We start from the raw sequence: 24990 nt of genomic DNA on the forward strand, positions 1-24990 counted from the left end.
CGATCATGCTAAAAGTTGAACTGGACGGAATTCCAGTATCCATGGAACTGGACACACGTGCGAGTCAGTCTATCATGAGCAAAAAGGCCTTTGACAGGCTGTGGTGCAACAAGGCACACAGGCCCAAGCTTAGCCCCATTCATACCAAGCTGAGAACTTACACTAAATAGCTGATCCCTGTCATTGGCAGCGCAGCAGTAAAAGTCTCCTATGATGGAGCAGTGCACGAACTCCCACTATGGATTGTACCAGGAGCCGGCCCCACACTGTTCGGCAGAGGCTGGGAAAAATCCGCTGGAACTGGGAAAACATCCGAGCGCTTCTCGTCCGTCGATGACGCCTCATGTGCCCAGGTTCTGAGCAGGTTCCCATCATTGTTTGAGCTCGGCATCGGAAGTTTCTCGGGGGCAAAGGTGCAGATCCACTTGGTTCCCGGTACACGACCCATCCACAAGGCACGGGCGGTGCCATATATGGTGCGAGAGAAAGTGGAAATTGAGTTGGATAGGCTGCAGCGAGAAGGCATCATCACGCCAGTGGCGTTCAACAAGTGGGCCAGTCCGATTGTTCCGGTTCTCAAAGGCGATGGCACGGTCAGAATTTGTGGGGACTATAAAGAAACGATTAACCTTTTTTCGCTGCAGGACCAGTACCTGCTAACCAAGGCAGACGACCTATTTGCAACCCTGGCTGGAGGAAAGACATTCAACAAGTTGGACCCGACCTCGGCCTACATGATGCAGGAGCTGGCGGAATCTTCGCAAGGGCTCACCTGCATCAACACGCACAAAGTTCTGTTCGTCTACGATGGATGCCCGTTTAGGATTCGATCGGCCGCGACAATTTTTCAAAGAAACATGCAGAGCCTGCTAAAGACGGTTCCGCGCACCGTGGTTTTCCAGGACGACATACTGGTCACAGGTCGGGACACCATCGAACACATGAACCTGGAAGAGGTTCTAAGTCGGCTAGATCGCGTGGGACTCAGGTTGAAACACTCGAAGTGTGTTTTCCTGGCACCAGAGGTCGCATTCTTAGGGAGAAGAATCGCGGAAGACAGCATCAGACCCACCAACGCCAAGACGGAGGCCATCAAGAACGCGCCGAGACCACAGAATGTAACGGAGCTGTGGTCGTTCCTGGGACTCCAACTATTTTGGTAATTTCCTACCCGGGTTAAGCACCTTGCTAGAACCCCTACATGTGCTGCTACACAAGGGAGATTACTGGGTATGGGGAAAATCACAAGAGGCTGCTTTTGAGAAAGCCATAAATTTGTTATGTTCCAACAAACTGCTTGTTCTGTGTAAGCAAAAGATAGAAAGAAAAGTAAAAATGGAGGGCTGAGAAACCCAAGGCAAAAAGCAAAAAGGGCCACTTTACAGCAAAATTCTAAAGGGGTAAAGGGTGTTAATAAGACAAGCCTGAAGGCTCTGTGCCTCAATGCGAGGAGTATTCGGAATAAGGTGGACGAATTAACTGCACAGATAGCAGTTAACAGATATGATGTAATTCGCCTCACGGAGTCATGGCTCCAAGGTGACCAAGGCTTGGAACTCAACGTCCAGGGGTATTCAATATTTAGGAAGGACAGACAGAAAGGAAAAGGTGGTGGGGTGGCGTTGCTGGTTAAAGAGGAAATTAATGCAATAGTAAGGAAGGGTATTAGCTTGGATGATGTGGAATCGGTATGGGTGGAGCTATGGAATACCAAAGGGCAGAAAACGCTAGTGGGAATTGTGTACAGACCACCAAACAGTAGTAGTGAGATTGGGGACAGCATCAAACAAAAAATTAGGGATGCGTGCAATTAAAGTACAGCAGTTATCATGGGCGACTTTAAACTACATGTTGATTGGGCTAACCAAACTGGTAGCAATAGGATTTCCTGGAGTGTATTAGGGATGGTTTTCGAGACCAATATGTCGAGGATCCAACTGGAGGGCTGGCCATCCTGGATTGGGTGATGTGTAATGAGAAAGGACCAATTAACAACCTTGTTGTGCAAGGCCCCTTGGGGAAGACTGACCATAATATGGTAGAATTCTTAATTAAAATGGAGAGTGACACAGTTAATTCAGAGACTGGAGTCCTGAACTTAAGGAAAGGTAACTTCGATGGTATGAGACGTGAATAGAAACACAGATAATAGGTGCAGGAGTAGGCCATTCGGCCCTTCAAGCCTGCACCACCATTCAATAAAATCATGGCTGATCATTCCCTCAGTACCCCTTTCCTGCTTTCTCTCCATACCCCTTGATCCCTTTAGCCGTAAGGGCCATATCTAACTCCCTCTTGAATATATCCAATGAACTGGCATCAACAACTCTCTGCAGCAGGGAATTCCACAGGTTAACAACTCTGAGTGAAGAAGTTTCTCCTCATCAGTCCTAAATGGCCTACACCTTATCCTAAGATGATGTCCCCTGGTTCTGGACTTCCCCAACATCGGAAACATTCTTCCCGCTTCTAACCTGTCCAGTCCCGTCAGAATCTTATATGTTTCTATGAGATCCCTTCTCATCCTTCTAAACTCCAGTGAATAAAGGCCCAGTTGATCCAGTCTCTCCTCATAGGTCAGTCCAGCCATCCCAGGAACCTTCGCTGCACTCCCTCAATAGCAAGAACGTCCTTCCTCAGATTAGGAGACCACAACTGAACACAATATTCAAGGTGAGGCCTCATCAAGGCCCTGTACAACTACAGTAAGACCGCCCTGCTCCTATACTCACATCCCCTAGCTATGAAGGCCAACATACCATTTGTCTTCTTCACCACCTGCTGTACCTGCATGCCAACCTTCAATGACTGATGAACCATGACACCCAGGTCTCGTTGCAGCTCCCCTTTTCCTAATCTGCCGCCATTCAAATAATATTCTGCCTTCGTGTTTTTGCCCCCAAAATGGATAACCTCACATTTATCCACATTATACTGCATCTGCCATGCATTTGCCCACTCACCTAACCTGTCCAAGTCATCCTGCAGCCTCTTAGTGTCCTCCCCACAGCTCACACTGCCACCCAGTTTCGTGTCATCTGCAAACTTGGAGATATTACACTCAATTCCTTCATCTAAATCGTTAATGTATATTGTAAAGAGCTGGGGTCCCAGAACTGAGCCCTGCAGCACTCCACTAGTCACTGCCTGCCATTCTGAAAAGGACCCGTTTATCCCGACTCTCTGCTTCCAGTCTGCCAACCAGTTCTCTATCCACGTCAGTACATTACCCCTAATACCATGTGCTTTAATTTTGCACACCAATCTCTTGTGCGGGACCTTGTCAAAAGCCTTTTGAAAGTCCAAATACACCACATCCACTGGTTCTCCCTTGTCCACTCTGCTAGTTACATCCTCAAAAAATTCCAGAAGATTCGTCAAGCACGATTTCCCTTTCATAAATCCATGCTGACTTGGACCGAGCCTGTCACTACTTTACAAATGCGCTGCTATTTCATCCTTAATGATTGATTCCAACATTTTCCCCACTACGGATGTCTGGCTATAATTACCCATTTTCTCCCTCCCTCCTTTTTTAAACAGTGGTGTTACATTAGCTACCCCCCAGTCCATAGGAACTGATCCAGAGTCGATATACTGTTGGAAAATGATCACCAATGCATCCACTATTTCTAGGGCCACTTCCTTAAGTACTCTGGGATGCAGACCATCAGGCCCCGGGGATTTATCGGCCTTCAATCCCATCAATTTTCCTAATACAATTTCCCACCTAATAAGGATATCCTTCAGTTCCTCCTTCTCACTAGACCCACTATCCCCTAGTACATTTGGAAGGTTATTTGTGTCTTCCTTTGTGTAGACAGAACCGAAGTATTTGTTTAATTGGTCTGCCATTTCTTTGTTCCCCATTATAAATTCACCTGAATCCGACTGCAAGGGACCTACGTTTGTCTTCACATATTTATAGAAGCTTTTGCAGTCAGTTTTTATATTCCCTGCAAACTTGCTCTCGTACTCTATTTTCCCCCTCTTAATTAAACCCATAGTCCTCCTCTATTGAATTCTAAATTTCTCCCAGTCCTCAGGTTTGTTGCTTTTTCTAGCCAATTTATATGTCTCTTCCTTGGTTTTAACACTATCCTTAATTTCCCTTGTTAGCCACAGTTGAGCCACCTTCCCCGTTTTATTTTTACTCCAGACGGGGATGTACAATTGTTGAAGTTCATCAATGTGATCTTTAAATGTTTGCCATTGCTTATCCACCGTCAACCACTTAAGTGTCCTTTGCCAGTCTATTCTAGCCAATTCACACCTTATACCATCTTAGTTACTTTTCCTTAAGTTCAGGACCCTAGTTTCCAAATTAACTGTCATTCTTCATCTTAATAAAGAATTCTACCATATTATGGTCACTCTTCCCCAAGAGGCCTCGCACAACAAGATTGCTAATTAGTCCCTTCTCATTACATGTTTGGCATGAGCCCTCCGGATCTCCTCTTTGAATTCCTCCCACTGTTCAGACACTGATTTACCTACAAGTAGCTGTTTCCAGTCCACTGTGGCCAAATCACTTCTCAACTTAGCAAATTTAGCTGTTCCCCAATTTGGGGCTTTTATTCCTGGAGCAAGGGCAGGGGGAGAGAGTTGAGGTACAGGTCAGCCATGATCTAACTGAAGGGCAGATCAAGCTCGAGGGGCTGAATGGGCCACTGCTGTTTCCATCTTTGCCTATAGAACATATTACTGTGATTCAAAGGATAATTCATCATGCGAAACGTTCTGAAACATTTGACAATGTGACAGGGCCCTGTATAAATGAATTATATATAACAACTGGAAAGATTCACGAGAAACAAAACCAACAGCACATTCCAATGATTTTGTGGCATGTAATCATTTTGTGTCAAATCTTATCTCTGGCCCAGTCTATAAATGGTTTAAAAAAATATTAGTTGAGAACTCAAAATCCATAGTGCAGGACATGACCAAGTTTGAAAACAATAGAACAGGAAGTGGTGATTAAGTGCCACCAAGTGGGTTTTTAAATCCTGCAGACTGTCGGTAAAAGACTGAGGAAGGTTATTTCATCGACACTGGGTCAAAATCCTTGGAATTCTCCATGCTGTGTCAGCAATGGCTCAGTGGGTAGCACATTTGCCTGAGTCAGAAAGTTGTGGGCTCAAGGTCCACTCCAGGAACTTGGAGCACATCAATCTAGGCTGGCACTCCAGTGCAATGCTGAGGGAGTGTTGCACTGTCGGAGGTGCCGTCTTTAGGATGAGATGTTAAACCGAGGCCCCGACTGCGCTCTCCAGTCGATGTCATGCCACTATTTCGAAGAGCAGGGGAGTTATCCCCAATGTCTTGGGCCAATATTTATCCTCAATCAGCATAACAAAAAACAGATTATCTGGTCATTATTACATTGCTATTTGTGGGACTTTGCTGTGCACAAGTTGGCTGCCACATTTCTCTACATTATAACAGCGACTACACTCCAACAAGTACTTAATTTACTGTAAAGCACTTCGTGAAAGGCGTTGTATAAATGCAAGTCTTTCTTTTCTTTCTTTATCTAACACGCTCACCACGAGGACTACAGCAGTTCAAGGAGAAAGTCCATCATCACCTTCGCAGGGCAACTCGGGATGGCCAATAGAATGCGGCATTACCAACATCAGGCACATACAGAGAACAGTTCTGTTTTTTTAAAGTAAGGAATTCCATAATTTGAGGTACTGGGAAAGAGTAAATTATATTAAAAGGTGGTGCATTGGGTCTTGAGTGAGGATTAAGAGGAGGAGGAAGAGTGTGCCGAATGGGCTACTTGGAACATAGAACGAACAAGGGAGGGAAGTTCAGAAGAGTAACAACCATAGTCGCATCGACAAATTAGACAGCAGCAACAGAAAGATTGGAGGTGCGAGGGAGGAGAAGGATCAGCTATCAGAAAGTTACCTGTTGGTCAGAGACCCCTGTCGTTAAGGTACCATGTTTGTAATCTTCGAGAAGCTGCACTGCTGCTTTAAGACGACTCTGAAAACAAACCACAGAAAAAAAAAGTTTAAAATAATGAATCAAATCACGTTTTTTTTTTTCCCCAACTGGTTTGTGCTGAGGGAGGCCAGCTGCCATCGCCAACTCTGTTGGTAGTTGTAATCACAGCTAGTAACACATTGTGGAAACAATCACTGCTAACACACGCTGTCCCTGCCACCTGAGCCCTCCCTTACCATCAGGCCTGCATTTCCCCCTCAGGGTGGGAATAAGGAATCTCCTGTTAGCAGTAACATGCCCTATACCTTCCACGTGCTATGAAAGGAAAAAGGGACGGGTCATTTCGCCGCAAACCCCCTAACCCTGACTTTTATTCTGTGAATTTTTGCTGATCAAGGCGAAGGGTGTTCAATTTGGAAAATGAATAGTGGAGCATCCGCTTACTGCAGTGGTGTGACATGTTTCCATTCCCGCCCCATCGTGAGCACCTAGCGTTACCATTAAAGCACTCCAATGTCAGGTATGTCACAGTTAGATCCCTGATCACCACCACCACAACACTGCCTCAGTCCAGAACTCAAATGTCCCCTAACTTCTCCTTTTCCCCTTCCTGTGGCCTCCGAGTAATATCGTCACATTAACAGCAGTTTCAAATTGTGCACGTCTTTGTGCTCAGTGAGACATCGGGCACCTGTGGTATTTCACCCCAGGGCAAGTCTGAACTGGAGGGGCTATAAAGTAAGATATCTACACAATATCTGGTTTGGAGGGGGGGGGGGTGGCATGAAGTTAGAAATGTTATGTCTCACCATAAAAAGATTTCAGATTTCCTGCATCCGCAGTATTTCGCGTAATGGTTATGTTAATGGGCCAGTCATTCAGAAGCCTGGACTAGTAACTCCGAGAATGCGAGTGCAAATCCCATCAGTTGAATTCAGTTAAATAAAAAGTCGGTATCAGTAAAAGTGACCACGAAGCGGTCGGATTCTCTTAAAAGCCCAACTGGCTCGCTAATGTCGTTTAGGGAGGAAAACTGGCGCCCTTACCCGGTCTGGGCCTATAGGGGACTCCACACCAAAGGTGGTCGACTCCTAACTGCCCTCTGAAGTGGCCTCGTAATCTATTCAGTTGTAAAACCATTGCAAAGAACAACAACAAGGATAAAACTACACAGACTACAGTGATCAAGCAGAAGGTCGGCCTATAAATGCTGGCCTTCCCAGTGACGCCCACATGCCGAGAACGAATAAATAAAAAGTGCCATGGCAAGGCAATTCCTGTCAACAACTAATGTCCACGTGCTGTTCCCTTCAGATAGTGAGCGTTTCTACAGGTACATAAAAAGGAAAAAAAAAAAAAAGAGTGGCTAAAGTAAATGTTGGTCCCCTGGAGGATGAGACTGGGGAATTAATAATGGCGAACAGGGAAATGGCAGAGAGGTTGAACAAATATTTTGTATGGTAGAAGGCACTAAAATCATCCCAATAGTGGATAATCAAGGGGCTATAGGGAGGGAGGAACTTAATACAATCACTAATGAAGTAGTACTCGGTAAAATAATGCGACTAAAGGCGGACAAGTCCCCTGGACCTGATGCCTTACATCCTCGGGTCTTGAGAAGTGGCTGCAGAGATAGTGAATGCATTGGCTGTAATCTACCAAAATTCCCTGGATTCTGTGACAGTACCAGCAGACTGCAAATGTAACGCCCCTATTTAAAAAAAGGAGGCAGACAAAAAGCAGGAAACAACAGACCAGTTAGTTAGCCTAACATCGGTCGTTGGGAAAATGCTGGAGTCCATTATTAAGGAAGCAGTAGTGGGACATTTGGAAAAGCATGATTCAACCAAACAGAGTCAGCATGGTTTTATGAAAGGGAAATCACGTTTGACAAATTTACTGGAGTTCTTTGAGGATGTAACGAGTAGGGTGGATAAGGGGAAACCAGTGGATGTGGTGTATTTGTAATTCCAGAAGGCATTCAATAAGGTGTCACATAAGAGGTTACTGCACAAGATAAAATCTCACAGGGCTGGGGGGGTAATATATTAACATGGATAGAGTCGGGATAAATGGGTCATTTTCTGGTGGAGTATAATGTGGGAAAATGGCAGAAATAATAGAAAAGCAATTTATAATTTAAATGGAGAAAAATTGCAAACTGCTGCAGTAGAGAGACCTGGAGGTCTTTATGCATGAAATACAAAAAGTTAGTATGCAGGCAGGTACAGCAAGGAATCAGGAAGGCAAATGAAATGTTGGCCTTTATTGCAAGGAAGATAGAGTATAAAAGCAGAGAAGTCCTTCTACAACTGTACAGGGTATTGGTGAGGCCACACCTGGAGTACTGTGTACAGTTTTGGTCTCCATATTTAAGGAACGATATACTTGCATTGGAGGCTGTTCAGAAAAGGTTCACTATGTTGATTCCGGAGATGAGGGGGTTGACTTATGAGGATAGGTTAAGTAGGTTGGGCCTATACATATTGGAGTTCAAAAGAATGAGAGAGGTGATCTTATTGAAACTTATAAGATAACAAGGTGGGTGCAGAGGGGTTATTTCCACTCATAGGGGAAACTAAAACTAGGGGGCATAGTCTTAGAATAAGGGGCTGCCCATTTAAAACTGAGACAAGGAGAAATTTCTTTGCTCAGAGGGTTGTAAATATATGGAATTCTCTGCCCCAGAGAACTGTGAAGGCTGGGTCATTGAATATATTTAAGGCGGAGATAGAGACAGATTTTTGAGCGATAAGGGAGAATAGGATTATGGGGAGCGGGCAGGGAAGTGGAGCTGAGTCCATGATCAGATCAACCATGATCTTATTGAATGGCGGAGCAGGCTCGAACGGCCAAATGGCCTACTCCTGCTCCTATTTCTTATGTTCTTATGTTCATGGAAATGACAGGATTATATAAAAAGGTTTTTACAGGGCCATTAAGTATCAGCGACATTTGAAGCCTAGTTTGACAGAGGTTGAGCAAAACTAACCTGCAGCGACTGCAGGTACATGGAGCTGATTGAGGGAAGCAAACGTTGTGTGTACTGAAGGGTGATCTTTCAACACTTCAATATGTAAAAACCCAGCAGCTCCTGAACTACAAACGTTGTTGCATTCCAACAAAGGTAAGCCGAATCAATCAACAAAGCTGCAGGTTACAAAAAAGCGAGTGGAAATGTGTTTTATTGTTCAATAGAATACCATAGTTGCCTCTCCGAAGCACCTCAGGACATGGAAGGTGAAATATACACACTAGTTTAGGAGTGAAATGCTAGTCCGGGCCATTTCGGAGCCAAGTCGGGAAATACTTTTTCATACAAAAGGTGTAGTAGAAATCTGAAACTCTCCTACAATTATGAAGAACCTGTATAAAACACTGGATTGGCCTCAACTGGAGTATTGTGTCCAATTCTGGGCACAACACTTTAGGAAGGATGTGAAGGCCTTAGAGAGGGTGCAGAAAAAATTTACGGGAATGATTTCAGGGATGAGGGACTTCAGTTACGTTGATAGACTGGAGAAGCTGGGGTTGTTTTCCAAAGAGCAGAGAAGGTTGAGAGGAGATTTGGTAGAGGTGTTCAAAATCACGAGGGGACTGGACCGAGTAGATAGAGAGAAACTTTTTCCATTGGCAGAAGGGTCGAGAACCAGAGGACACAGATTTAAGGTGATTGGCAAAAGAACCAAAGGCGACGTAAGAGAAAACTATTACACAGCGAGTGGTTAGGATCTGGAATGCACAGCCTGAAAGGGTGGTGGAGGCAGACTCAATTGTGGCTTTCAAATGGGAGTTGGCCAAGTATCTGAAAGAAAAAAAAATTTGCATGGCCACAGGGAAAGGGTGGGAGAGTGGGATCGCTAAAGTGCTCTTGTAGGGAGGCTCGACGAGCTGAATGCGCTGTAACCATTCTATGATTCTTAGTGACCCTCAAGCCTGCTCCACCATTCAATAAAATCTGATCTTCTATATCAACTCCACTTTCCTGCCTTATTCCCATATCCATTGATTCCAGTAGCGTCCAAAAGTCTACAATCCCTGTCTCGAATATACTTAACGACTGACATCTACAAGCGCTTCTTCACAAAAAGAGTGACCAACACATGGAACAGACTCCTGCATATTAGTAGTGGAGGTGAAGGCTCTTGAATCATTTATGAAACAAGTGTATGTTGCAATGGGGGGGCACTTTAGGGTAATTCTAAAGGAATGACCCAAGATGCACAAAATGGACTTCCTTACCCACAGTTATCTTGAACGTTACCTCCATTAGATACTGAAACAGTTTTATAGAAATTCTACATAGAATCATAGAAATTTACAACACGGAATGAGGCTATTTCGTGTCTGTGTTGGCCAACCAAGAGACTATCCAGCTGAATGCCACTTTCCAGCTCTTGGTCCATAGCCCTGTAGGTTACGGCACTTTAAGTGCACATCCAAGTATTTTCTGAAATGCGGTGAGGGTTTCTGCCTCTACCACCCTTTCAGGCAGTGAGTTCCATACCCCCACCACCCTCTGGGTGAAGAAATTGCCCCTCATATCTCCTCTAAACCTCCCACCAATTACTTTAAATCTATGTGCCCTGCTTATTGATCCAATGCCAAGGGAAACAGGTCCTTCCGATCCGCTCTATCCAGGCTCCTCATAATTTTATACACCTCAATCAGGTCTCCCTCAGCCTCCTCTGTTCCAAAGAAAACAGACCCAGCATCTCCAATCTTTCCTCATCGCTAAAATTCTCCAGTCCAGGCAACATTCTTGTAAATCTCCTCTGTATCCTTTCCAGTGCAATCACATCTTTCCTGTAATGTAGTGACCAGCTGCGGACTAACCAGTGTTTCCCAGGCCACTTCCAGGCCAGATCTAAGGTCATCCCACCCTCAGTCATCGAACTACAGTATGTGGACAACAGTTGCGTCTACACACACTCGGAGGCCGAACTCCAAGCCATCGTCAACACCTTCACCGAGGCGTACGAGAGCATGGACCTTACACTAAACATCCGTAAGACAAAGGTCCTCTACCAACCTGCCCCCATCATACAGCACTACCCCCCCCGCTATCAAAATCCACAACAAGGCCTTGGACAACGTTGACCATTTTCCATACCTCGGGAGCCTACTGTCAACAAGGGCAGACATCAACGAGGTCCAACACCGCCTTCAGTGTGCCAGTGCAGCCTTCGATCGCCCAAGAAAGTGTGTTTGAACACCAGGACCTCAAACCCGGCACCAAGCTCATGGTCTACAGAGCAGTGATGATAGCCGTCCTCCTACATGGCTCAGAGACATGGACTATGTAGAGCAGGCACCTCAAATCACTGGAGAAGTACCACCAACACTGCCTCCGCAAGATCCTGCAAATCCATTGGCAGGATAGGCGCACCAATGTCAGTGTTCTCGCTCAGGCCAACATCCCTACCAGCGAAGCATTGAGCACGCTCAATCAGCTCCGTTGGGCAGGCCACATTGTCCGCATGCCTGACACGAGACTCCCAAAACAAGCGCTCCACTCGGAGCTCCGACACGGCATGCGAGCCCCAGGTGGGCAGAGGAAACGTTACAAGGACACCCTCAAAGCCTCCTTGAAAAAGTGCAACATCCCCACTGACACCTGGGAATCCCTGGTCCAAGACCGCCCTAAGTGGAGGAAAAGCATCCGGGAGGGTGCTGAGCACCTCGAGTCTCGTCGCCGAGAGCAAGCTGAAGCCAAGCGTCGACAATGAAAAGAGCGTGTGGCAACCCAGGCACCCCACCCACCCGTTCCTCCAACCACCGTCTACCCCACCTGCGACAGACTATGTCCTGCATTGGATTCTTCAGTCACCGGAGAACTTATTTTTAGTGTGGAAGCAAGTCATCCGAGACCCCGCGAGACTGCCGAAGAAGGACCAGTATTTTATACAATTCAAGCATAACCTCCTTGCTCTTGTATTCCATGCCTCAACTAATAAAGTATTCTGTATGCCTTCTTAACTACCTTATCTACCTGGTCTGCTACCATTAGGGATCTGCACTCCAAGGTCCCTTTATTCCTCTACACCTCAGTGTCGCACCATTTAATGTGTATTCCCTTGCCTTGTTATTACCTCATACTTATCCAGATTGAATTCCATTTGTCACTGTTCCGCCCACCTGACCAGTGGACTGATAACTTCCTGCAATCCGCAGCTCGATTCTTCATTATCAACCACGCACCTATTTTAGTATCATCTGCAAACTTCTTAATCATTCCCCCAGCATTCAAGTCCAAGTCACTGATATATACCACAAAAAGCAAGGGCCCCAGCACTGAGCCCTGCGGAACCCCACCTGATTCAGCCTTCCAGTCACAAACAGTGAAGATTGCTAGACTTGGTGGAAGCTTGTGTGTTGTGACAAGAGGTGTACTATGTCTTAGGTGTGACGGCTAAATGCACCACATTGCTCGGAGACCAAACCTTGATTAATTAGAGTAATCATTTGAAGCCAAACCAGACTGAAAACATCACCGAGTGCAGCCCTCTGAGAAGGGGAGTTTAGACAGTGCTGCTTAATGACATCATTACAAGCCAGTTTAGCAAAAGCTTTGCTCTTTGACACCAGCATAATGCGCTCTTGCAGAGACCTTTTCTCAATCTTCCTCACTGGAGATATATCACCAACGATGTCTCCGCAAGATCCTGCGAATCCCCTGGGAAGACAGGCGCACCAACATCAGTGTCCTCATCCAGGTTAACATCCCCAGTATTGAAGCAGTGACCACACTCGATCAGCTCCGATGGGCAGGCCACATAGTTCGCATGCCAGACACAAGGCTCCCAAAGCAAGTACTCGATGCGGAGCTCCTTCACGGCAAACGAGCCAAAGGTGGGCAGCGGAAACGTTACAAGGACACCCTCAGAGCCTCCCTGATAAAGTGCGACATCACCACTGACACCTGGGAGTCCCTGGCCAAAGACCGCCCCAAATGGAGGAAGTGCATCCGGGAGGACGTTGAGCACGGAGTCTCAACGCCGAGAGCGTGAAGAGGTCAGGCACAGGCAGCGGAAGGAGCGTGCGGCAAACCAGTCCCACCCAATCCTTCCCTCGCCGTCTGTTTACCCCCGAGGGCTTTTGAATCATAGAATGATTACAGCACAGAAAGAGGCCATTTGGCCCATCGAGCCTGTGCCATCTCTCGAAGAACACTTCAGCTAGTCCCACTCCGCCTTTCCCCATAGCCCTGCAAGTCTGTGGCTCTCGTATTGGACTGTTCAGCCACCAAAGAACTCACTTCAGGAGTGGAAACAGGTCTTCCTCAATTCCGAGGGACTTCCTATGATGAATGCGTTTTTGTGAATTGTGCTGCAAAGTACAAGTTTTAGATTTGCGTGTGGAGCTGAGCTGTTGATGTAATGTAACCTAAACTGTGTAGTACATTGTGACGTCATGATATCCTGTCAAACGGAAGGGCCCAGGCAGCGAGTATAGGTATTTCCCTGGTGGATCAGATAGGGTTTGGCATCTCCACCAGGAATGTGCTGCTGCCCATTATCGTTCCTTTATTAGAAAGAATTAGTTATGATCGGGAATGCACTACCCGAAAGGGTGGTGGAGGCAGACTCAATTGTGGCTTTCAAAAAGGGAGTTGGATAAGTACCTGAAGGAAACAAAATTGCAGGGCTATGGGGAAAGGCGGAGTGGGACTAGCCAAAGTGCTCTTAGACGGCATATGCTTGATGGGCCGAATGGTCTCTGTGCTGTAACCATTCTATGATTCTATAGCCCTCAGGGGTAGAGATTCCCCAGGTACCTGTGAAGTGTAGTCGCTGTTGTAACGTAGGAAATGCAGCAACCAATTTGCACACAGCGAGGTCCCACAAACAGCAATGTGATGACAAACAGATAATCTGCTTTAGTGATGGCGGTTGAGGTTATTAGCTGGGACACCAGAGAGAGAACTCCCCTACACTTCTTCAAATAGTGCCACGGAATCTTTTATGCCCATCCGAGAAGGCAGTCGGGACTTTGCTTTAATGTCTCATCCGATAGACGGCACCCGCCAACAGTCCAGTACTCCCTCAGTATTGCGTCAGCCTACATTATATGCTCGAGTGGGATTTGAACCCACAACCTTCTATCACGAGGGGAAGACAGCCATCACTGAGCCCAGGCCAACACTCTACGTTATACAATCACCTTGAAGGAGAAGTGGGCTTTTAGGGAATCACAGCCTGGCTCCTGGAAAAAGAGGTCCTATTTTACCCCTGGATTGAACTTTGAGCAGGTTACGAGGTTGGTCGATGATGAAACCCTGTAGATATTGTGTATCTAGATTCTCAAATAGCCTTTGATAGAACGCCCCACAAGGCTGCTAAACAAGGTTGACTTGCAGTATTAGTGGGCATACATTATTACGGATAACAAATTGGTTGCATTTGTGCAGAGGGCAGTTATTCATGGTAACAGCTGTGTGAGGGGGCTGGTTAATACTGGTGTACTGCAGCAATCTGTATTAGGTCTACTGCTCTTCATCATCTTTATTCATGGTTTGGATGAAGGCATCGAGGGAATAATCCATAAATTTATAAACGACACCAGATGGAAAAAATCACGGCTGTTAAAATGGCGCAGGACGCGAGTACATCATTGACAAGGCGAGCACCAGATTTTAACGCCCGCACGCCCTATTCCATCAGGCGTGTGGGGGGTTAATACTGGGCCTGTAGTTTTTCAGGAAACACCCCACTGTATCAATAACGTGTTTATAGAGCACATTTATGTTTAAAATGTCCCAGGACGCTTCACAGGTGTGCAATGACAAAATTTGATACCGAGCCACATAAGGTGTTATTCGGACAGGTGAAAGCGGTAAGTTTTAAGGGCATTTTAAAAAAGGAGGAGGGGGTAGATAGACGGAGAGAATTCCAGAGCTTAGGGGCAAGATAACTGAAGGCACTGCCGCCAATAGTGGGGCGATGGAAATTGGAGATGTACAAGAGGCCAGAATTGGAGGAGCACAGAGATCTTGGAGGGTTGTAGGGCTGGAGGAGGTTACAGAGAGGGAGGGGCGAAGCCATGGAGGGATTTGAACATGGGAATTTAAAAAAAAAACGAGGTGCTGAAAGACCAGGAGCCAGTGTAGGTCAGCAAGAACTGAGGTGATGGGTGAGCAGGATTTGGCATGAATCAAATAAAACTTACTGGAAGAGACTGTGGGTTAGGTTCAGAAGCACGAGTCTTAATACACTTTTTGTACCTTAATTATAAATATCAAATTCTCACCTCGCTGCCTCTTCAGCGCCCCTAGCCTCATCAGTACTCGGTGAGAGATAGAATCTTTTCACTTCTGTGTAAAATCTTCGGAACCGGTCTGAAATTAGTTCTCTTAATTAGAGCCTCGTCTAATAGAGCAGTGACTTTATTAGCTGCAGATTAATGTTGGCGAATGAAACAGCTTCCCGCAGGGCTTGAAAGGGAAAGTGCTCCAGCATGTCCAACACCATCGAGCTGACGAGTTATAAATGACTGTGCATTGGAACTGGAGCCCAGAGAGCTTAAAAAAAAAAGGAATCTACATTCGGAGTCTATTCCTGGAATGGTGGTTGTGGGGTAAGGTGGGGGGGGGGGGGGCCAGGGAAGAGAAGGCCAGCCACGATGGATGCAGGGTGAGGTTATGCTACCAGCAGAATGGTTTCACAGCAGCAATGTCAAAGTGCCCAAGCTGCAGTAACGGCTCACTGGAGGATTACGTCCCTCAGTGTGAGACAGACACCATGTGGGTTCCGCACCATAGCCTTGGTGTGTGCTGAGTTACGGGAGCAATAGTTTGCCTCAGTGCCCCTCTGTTTATGGGGGGGTGGGGGGGGCAGTCTGTAAATTAGCCAGGGTATCTACCTGCCCCATCGGGTGGAAGCGGTACTTGCGTATGTCAGGTGATGGGAGACTGTGCCACAGTCTACAGACAATCACTGGCCAGGCAATGGCCACTGAGCAAGATATTGGAGGCCAGTGGAAGCTTTACATGCAACCCCCTTCATAAAATGTACACAAGCATACCCAACTCTACCTGTTCACCACCAGCATCTTCTCTAAGGTTGCTGCTATCCTAGCTGACTGGCAGTCCAGTATAGAGTCCTGAATTAATACTAATTTCTGACAGTGAAATATCTCGTCAGACTTACTACTGTGCACCTGATTCTAAATCCTGCAACTTGCTTAACACAATAGGAGCAGGAGTAGACCATACGGCTCCTCAAGCCTGCTCACTATTCAATATCATCTACCTCAACTCCCACTTTCCCACCCTATCCCTCAATTTCCTTAGTGCCCAAAAATATATAGAATAGACTCAACAACAGAGAATCCACAGCCCTTTGAGAGGTAGAGAATTCCAAAGATTCACAACCCTGAGTGAAGAAATTTTCTCACTTCAGTCCTAAATGACCGACCCCTTATCCTGAGACTATGCCCCCTAATTCTAGACTCTCCCGCCAAGGGAAACAACCTCTCAGCATCTATCGCGCCAAGCCTTCCAAGAACTTTATACATTTTAAAGAGATCACCGCTCATTCTTCTAAACGAGAATATTGGCCCATTCTACTCAATCTTCCCTCATTAGGATAACTTTCTTAGAATGGAAGCAAGTCTTCCTCGATTGAGGGACTGCCTATGATGGTTTGTGGGACCATGTTGCACGCAAACTGGCTGCCATGTTTGCCCACATAGAAACAGTGACGACACTTCAAAAGTTATTTGTTGACTAAAGTGCTTTAGGATGTTCTGATAAGGTGCCATTGAAATGCAAGTAAGCGTTTTCTTTTCCCTCAGCTCTTCTGTACTGAAATGTTCAGCCAGGCCATGAGGGATAGTCAGTAACAGAGTGCTGGCTATGGGAAATCCAGTAGCCAATATCATACGCAGTCCCTTGAAATAGAGGAAGACTTGCTTCCACTCTAAAACTGAGTTCTCAGGTGACTGAACAGTCCAATACAGGAATTACAGTCTCTGTCACAAGTGGGACAGTCAGTCGCTGAAGGAAAGGATGGGTGGGGAGTCTAGTTTGCTGCTACCTGCGCTTGCTTTTGACGACGAGACTTGAGGTGCTCAGCGCCCTCCCGGATGCTCTTCCTCCACTTAGGGCAGTCTTTGGCCAGGGACTTCCAGGTGTCGGTGGGGATGTTACACTTTATCAAAGGAGGCTCTGAGGGTGTCCTTGAAAAGTTTCCTCCTGGGGCTCACTTGCTGTATAGGAGTTCCGAGTAGAGCGCTTGTTTTGGGAGTCGTGTCGGGCTTGCTGACAATGTGGCCCACCCAACGGAGCTGGTCGAGTGTGGTCAGTGCTTCGATGCTGGGGATGTTGGCTTGATCGAGAATACAGACGTTGGTGCATCTGTCCTCCCAGGGGATTTGCAGGATTTGGGAGACATCGTTGGTGGTATTTCTCCAGCGATTTGAGTTGTCTACTGTATATGGTCCACATCTCTGAACCATACAGGAGGGCGGATATCACTACAGCCCTGTAGACCATGAGCTTGGTGCAAGATTTGAGGGCCTGATCTGCGAACACACTTCCTCAGGCGAACAAAGGCTGCGCTGGAGGCGATAATGAACCTAGTCGGTGATGTCTGCCCTTGCTGATAGTAGGCTCCCGAGGTATGGAAAATGGTCCAATAATGCAGAGAGCATTAGGTAGCAAGATTACAGCAATAAGACTGTCTGCATCTTGGGATCTTTCATCAATATCAGTTCACTCTTAGTTTCAAAACACAACTCCCAGCCAGTGAATGTCATCAGCACTTACTGATTAAACAATTATAGCAATATTGAAAATAACGTTGCTAAACACAATAATAACTTTTATTGGTGAATTTATTTAAATTATTTTCTCCCATTTCCCCTCCCTGGTTGTCCTGCGGCAGAGTGCACTGGTGGGTAGATAGTCTCTTCCCCGACTGGAGAAAGTCATTCAATCATAGGCAGTCCCTCAGAATCGAGGAAGACTTGCTTCCACTCAACAGGAGTCCTTAGGTGGCTGAACAGTCCAATACGAGAGGCGCAGTCCCTGCCACAGGTGGGATAGACAGTCGTTGAGGGCAAGAGTGGGTGGAACAGGTTTGCCGCACGCTCTTTCCACTGCCTGCGCTTGATTTCTACATGTTCTTGGCGATGAGACTCGAGGTGCTCAGCGCCCTCCCGGATGCACTTCCTCCATTTAGGGCAGTCTTTGGCCAGGGACTCCCAGGTGTCAGTGGGGATGTTGCACTTTATCAGGGAGGCTCTGAGGGTGTCCTTGAAACGTTTCCTCTGCCCACCTTTGGCTCGTTTGCCGTGAAGGAGTTCAGAGTAGAGCGCTTGCTTGGGAGTCTCGTGTCTGGCATGCCCAGCGGAGCTGATCAAGTGCAGTCAGTGTTTCAATGCTGGAAATGTTGGCCTGATCGAGGACTCTAATGCTGATGAGTCTGTCCTCCCACAGTGGCAGAATGTCATCAGCGATTTGGAGAAAGCCCATTACTGGGAGCCTCCAGTGACAGAATCACAGCAATGTCACCGTTTGGGGGAGCAATCATTAGGAAATGCTGTGTTATAGCAATGTCTTGAAACAACGGTTCACACCCATAATCCCCATCCAAACGAGCTTCCAAGCACAGCGGTCGCACACGGGTAGGGAATGGGATGCAGCACGGTTCAAAAGTACATTCTTCCCTACTTCGGTTAGTGGTTGGCTAAGGACTGTCACCCATGGGGGTAGAGCCTAGGAGCACGTTAGCCAGCCATGGACAACAAGTTGTGACAGTAAGGCTTGGACCTGAACCAGGCCTACAACATTCCAATATTGGCTATTCACATGTAAATGCATAGGAACCACTTAAGGAGAGCAGCATTTTTTGTGTTAAACTATGGAGGCTCCTAGTGATGAGCTTTCTCCAAATCGCTGTTGTCTCCTTTGCTGGTGGTAAAAAGGCAAGAAGTATTTACAATCATCCAACTGAAAGATGTGCCCAGACCCAGGATGGTGCACGGTTAGTGCTGTATGTAACACGGGAAAGGGATGAGCCTGCCAGGTTGCAATAAATCAGTTACAGTGAGATACAGTATGGATGTGAGTAATGAGACATGTGGCGAGTGTGGCAAGCTCAGGTGGAACAGGTGACTTTGGACCAATAGCTCCCAAAGCTCTCCCCCACTGGGAATTTTCCTCACCTCATGCCTGGGTCTATTGTAGACTAACTGATAGAGATTGATGGGAGTCCTTGGCCAAAGACCACCCTAAGTGGACAAAGAGCATCCGGGAGGGCGCTGAGCACCTCGAGTCTCATCGCCGAGAGCATGCAGAAACCAAGCGCAGGCAGCGGAAGGAGCGTGCAGCAAACCAGACTCCCCACCCACCCTTTCCTTCAACCACTGTCTGTCCCACCTGTGACAGGGACTGTAATTCCCGTATTGGACTGTGCAGTCACCTAAGAACACAGAGTAGAAGCAAGTCTTCCTCGATTTCGAGGGACTGCCTGTGATGGAAAGATTGATTGCTCTGATTAATTAACAACTCCATTGTCGTTGTATCGTGCGACTATCAAGATGGTAGAAAGCAAACTAGACGGACCGTGGTCTTTTTTCGTCCAACAATTCCTATAGTGCGCTTGCCTGGGCACCCCCAAAAGCATAACTGAGAATGTTGGAATCAATCAGCATAAACAAGCATTACCAAAAGACCTCTGATAGCCTTCATTATGATAAATCCTACAGATAGAATCTCGCTTCCAGTCCTTGTTCAATCTCCAGACTATCCTGCTGTGAGCTGCAGTCATTTTAGAAGCAATAGATTTCAGACTTCTTCAAACAAGCAATTTACAGATCAGTGGCAAATTACCACCATGAGGTCAATGAGGATGACCTTTCAGCTTCCTTGGAGTTTGCAAGACAGACTGCATAGCCCCAAAAAGGTTCAGAGATTTTTTTTCCTAAAGGGGGTTGATGAAGGATGTGTTGGTTTAGAGAAGTGAGAAATTACTGGAATTATGTTTTTAATGCGGACTAATTAACCTCCAACAGGAGTGCTGAGCGGCTGCTCCAGGTATTTTTACCGCTCCAATTTATTCCAGATGAAATTTCGACAGACAGACTGTTAATACACAGCGTGGGGCCTTTTCATTAGGAGAGACAAGAATTTGGTGCCAAACTGAATGAGAAACAGGAAAAAGCAATACTGAGGCACAATATATCCAGGAGAAAATCCATTTATATGAAAATAGTTTACTCCCACCCAAAATACATTTAGTATTGCTGGAGTGCAACTTCCTGTGCCTGGTCCAACTGACCAGCCTTCAAGAAGGAGCTGGACCGGCTCTTGATGGGGGCAGAGATCTCATCGTATAATGACTTTTTTAGACAACACTTGGCCCGTATGATCTCCTGGACTGGTTTCGATCACCTGAGGGGGGTCAGTAGAATTTTCCAGAAGATTCTTTCCCTCAATAGCTGAGTTTTTGTTTGTCCCAGGAGAGGAGATGGTGGCAGGGGAGTGAGAGAATAATGGTCGAGTCACAATGCTCCATCTATCAGGAGTGTGGGGCACACTTGATGAACCAGCTTATCCAATCTCCACCATCAATTTCATACGTAAGCCTCTACGGCAAGCAATAGCGGCCTGATCACCCCAAGCAATCCAGATGTCCGTAACCTTTTTTCAAAAGGTTGAAACTACCATGCTATCAGAGCACAGTGTACATGCCTCACTAATCATTGATTCACAGGCTGACTAACCAAAGAGCTAAATCCTGAGTGCAATATTTCAGAACTAGAATCAGTACACATTTGTAAAAATGTCTTTTCACTAGAGTATATTTCGTCCACATATTGATGCACAATAGAACTTCTGGCTGAGAGAGAGATTCATAGACCTTCATAGTCTAATTTTCACTCCTTGTAGCAGCACTTTAGTTTTTAAAAAAGGGCTTAGAGTGCTTAGTTTTGCAGTATGCCTAATCTTCATCTGCTCTGGAGGCACTTTAGTTTTCCAAGTGCTGTGTGCACTTTTAATGTTTTTTTCCTGACTGTAAATGTTGGCAAAGATTATAAGCACTCATCAGCACTTTGCGATTTGACGTCTCACTGAACTGGGTGAAGATTAGGCAGCACCTGCAGATAGGGGGGAAGCGAGAGGGGGCGGGCAGAGCGAGAGAGCGGGCAGGTGGGGTGGGGAGGGAAGAGATGAGCGAGATGGGGGGGGGGGGGAACGCAAGAGCGGGGCGGGGGGGGTGAGAGGGGGCAGGCAGAGCGAGAGCAGGTGGGGGGGGCGAGAGAGCAAACAAGGAGAGGAAAAAAAAACAGTATTTATATAGCGCCTTTCACACCCACCATCCCCAAAGCACTTTACAGCCAAAAAGTACTTTTTTGAAGTGTCGTCACTGTTGTAATCATAGAAAATTATGACTGAGAAGCAGGTCATTCAGCCCATCGTGTCCGTGCCAGTCAAAAAAGAGCTACCCAGATAATCCCACCTTCCAGTACTAGGTCCATAGTTTGGTTACGGCTCTTCAAGTGCATATTCAAGTAACTTAAATGTGGTGAGGGTTTATACCTCTACCACCCTTTCAGGCCGTGAGTTCCAGACCCCCACCACCCTCTGGGTGAAGAAATTCTTCCTCACCTACCCTCCAATCCTTCTACCAACTACTGTAAATCTATGCCCCCAGGTTATTGCCCCCAACTGCTAAGAGAAATAGGTCCTTCCTATCTAGGTCCCTCAATTAAATCTCCTCTCAGCCTCCTCTGTTCCAAGGAAAACAACCCCAGCCTATTCAATCTTTCTTCATAGCTAAAGTTTTCCAGTCCTGGCAACATCCTCGTAAATCTCTTCTGTACCCTCTCTGGTGCAATCACAACTTTCCTGTAATGCGGTGACCAGAACTACATACAGTGCTCTAGCTGTGGCCTAACTAGTGTTCTAGTAATGTAGGAAATGCAGCAGCCAATTTGCACACAGCAAGCTCCCGCTAACGGCAATGTGGCAAGGACCAGATAGTCTATTTTAGTGATGTTGATTGAGGGATAAATATTGGCCAGGATGCCAGGGATAATTCCCTTGCTCTTTGTCACAATAGCACCATAGGATCTTTTACCTCCACCCGAGACAGCAGACTCTGTTTAATGTTTTATCCGAAAGCTGGCACCTCCAACAGTGCAGCACTTGGTGGACGTGAGCTTCTATCTTACCACTTTGGTTAGTCAGCCTGTAAATAAGTGATTAGTTCGGCATGTACACTTTGCTCTGATAGTATGGTATTTTCAAACTTTGAAAAAAGGTTGTGGGCATCCCACATGATCTCAGGTGGACTATAGACTAGAATTAGAGGTAATTGTTAACACTGTGCCTGTTTACTGTGCCCACAGAATGTACAAGAACAGAGGTTTCAGATCGTAAAGAGAGTTGGTCTGCTTATGGAATCTGCTTTTTCCACTATAAATGGAAGTGCTGGGAGAAAGCTATTGGCCCAGAAATCCTGGTTTCTCCTTCCCGCAGGTGTTTGACAGGATTCTGGAAAAAGAAGAAGTGCACCCACCTGAAGCTGCTATGCCCACGCGAGATCCCGGACCGGAGACCTCTGCTGACTGCGCGTCGCAGCACGTGCACGTCAGGACGTGTGCAGGGCTGGAGTCACATGGCTCTGGGCAGCCAATCAGGTATAGTATATTCTCCATAATAATAGGAGTTTTGCAAGTCCAAAACTCCTATTACTATGAATGAGAAACACCCCCAAACACTACATAAAATAGTTTAACACCTCACATAAATACACTATAGAAATTAAAGTTGATAGAAATGTTTGAAAAAAGATATTTGCCGATTTTTTTTTAAAGTTTTAATTATGGTTTAAAATAAAGTTATGGGTGGGCAGGGTTTTTAACATGTATTTTTAAATTTTATTTTAATAAGTTTTTAAACTCTTACGCTGGTAAAAGTAGGCTATGCACCTGCTTTCACCAGGCGCAAGAGTTTTAAGGACATTCGCTGGGCAAGAGATGGGCAAATAGCCCAATCTCTGCTGTGGGAATGTCCTCCCTCCCGAGATGCGGGAGATTTGTAGCCAGAAACTTAGATTGGAAAAACCGGTCTTCAGTGCATGCGCATTGTGCGCCATAAACCGGTTTGTCCGATGCCTTCCCGGGTCCATAGAAACTCCGTAGACCCGGGGAGGCTGCGATTTCTGACCAATATTACAACAATGGCGTTTAGAATCATCAAATTTCACAGCACAGAAGGCGGCCAGTCAATTGCCAACATATCCTTTAAGCTGCGCATTCGTGCAGCGCTCCAGGGATCCCATGCAGCCGGCTTTTCAATATAAGAATCACATCCCAATAACTTAAATAAAAATAATTCTCCTATCATCATCCTTCATCCGCCTGATAATCTTAAATGTATGCCCTCTAGTTATCAGTTCACCCACCAGTGGAAAGTTCTCCCCCCAATTTACCTGATCAAAACCCTCATTTTGAACATCCATCAGATCTCTGCAATTATAATCAGGCCCTGGTGATATACTTGCCAGAGAGGGAATGCAATGAAGATTCACCAGATTGATTCCTGGGATAGAGGGATTGTCCTATGAGGAGAGATTGAGTAGACTAGGCCTATATTCTCCAGAGTTTAGAAAAATGAGGTGTGATCTCATTGAAACATACAATATTCTTACAGGGTTCAACAGGGTAGATGCAGGGAGGATGTTTCCCCAGGCTGGGGAGTCTCAAACCAGGGGTCACAGTATCAGAATAAGGGATCAGCCATTACAGACTGAGATGAGGAGAAATTTCTTCACTCAGAGGGTGGTGAATCTTTGGAATTCTCTACCCCAGAGGACTGAGGGGGCTCAGTCTTTGAGTATATTCAAGACAGAGATCGATAGATTTTTAAACATTAAAGGAATCAAGAGATATGGGGATAGTGCAGGAAGGTGGAGTTGAGGTGGAAGATCAGCCATGATCTTATTGAATGACAGAAGACGCGAATGACCTATTTCTTATGTTCTTATCTCCTCTGTTCTGGTGAAGAAAGTGTCCCAGTTTCTCGCATCGTACCTCATAACTGAAGCCTATTATGAATCTATCATCTCAGTGAATCTCTTCTACACTTTCTCCATGACAACATTCTTACTGCAGTACCCAAAACTGGCCGCAATATTCTAACTATGGCCCAACCAACGATTGTACAGGTATAGCATTACCTCTTTGCTTTTGTTTTCCATGACCCCATTTATCAAACTTAGGATCCCATTGTTTAATTTTTTTTTTTAGTTAATGAACTTTTCCCCCCACTTTTTAAAAGACATGTGTCTCTGCACCCTGAAGTCTCTGTTCCTTTAAAAAAGTTTAACTCCCAGAATACATCATCTCACATTTCTCCACATAAATTTTATCTGACATCATCTAATTTTTCTGTAGAAGGGAAGGGAGGGAAGTCAGGTAATCTTAGAGCCTTTCATTTAAAAAAAAAAGGAGGCAGACAAAAAGCAGGAAACTATAGACCAGTTAGCCTAACATCTGTGGTTGGGAAAATGCTGGAGTCCATTATTAAAGAAGCCTCTGCCTCCAAGAGCTGTGGAGGCTGGGTCTTTGAATATATTTAAGGCAGAGATACAGATTTTTGAGCGATAAGGGAATAAAGGGTTATGGGAAGCAGGCAGGGAAGTGGAGCTGAGTCCATGATTAGATCAGTCATGGTGGAGCAGGCTTGAGGGCTCAAATGGCCGACTCCTGTTCCAATTTCTTATGTTCTTCTGACCTCAGGTTGTCCCAATGCTCTTTACAAATCGATGAATTACTTTTGATGAATCGTCACTGTTGTAATGTAGGAAATACAGCAACCAATTTACAAACAGGAAGGTCCCACAAACAGCAATGAGATTAACGACCAGATAATTTTTTATTTTTTATTTTTATTTATTTAAATTATTATTTTTCTTTTAAGTAATGTTGTTTGAGGAATAAATGTTGGCCAGAACTCCCCTACTCTCTGAATAGTTCAATGGGATCTTTTACATCCACCCAAGGGGGCAGAGTTGGTTTAAC

General features: G+C 45.9%; 1 protein-coding gene across 3 annotated transcripts in view; it reads right to left on the minus strand.

The window, feature by feature from the left end:
* LOC139235634 (sideroflexin-5-like) overlaps nt 1-24990 on the minus strand; it is a 223710-nt gene that overhangs the window by 184807 nt on the left and 13913 nt on the right. For all 3 annotated transcript variants that reach the window (XM_070866692.1, XM_070866687.1, XM_070866700.1), the window contains exon 3: nt 5920-5997. In XM_070866692.1, coding sequence (XP_070722793.1) covers nt 5920-5997 — 78 coding nt within the window. The remainder of the gene's footprint in view (nt 1-5919; nt 5998-24990) is intronic.

The sequence above is a fragment of the Pristiophorus japonicus genome, chromosome 2 (assembly GCF_044704955.1).
Source record: "Pristiophorus japonicus isolate sPriJap1 chromosome 2, sPriJap1.hap1, whole genome shotgun sequence".
NCBI lineage: Eukaryota > Metazoa > Chordata > Chondrichthyes > Pristiophoridae > Pristiophorus > Pristiophorus japonicus.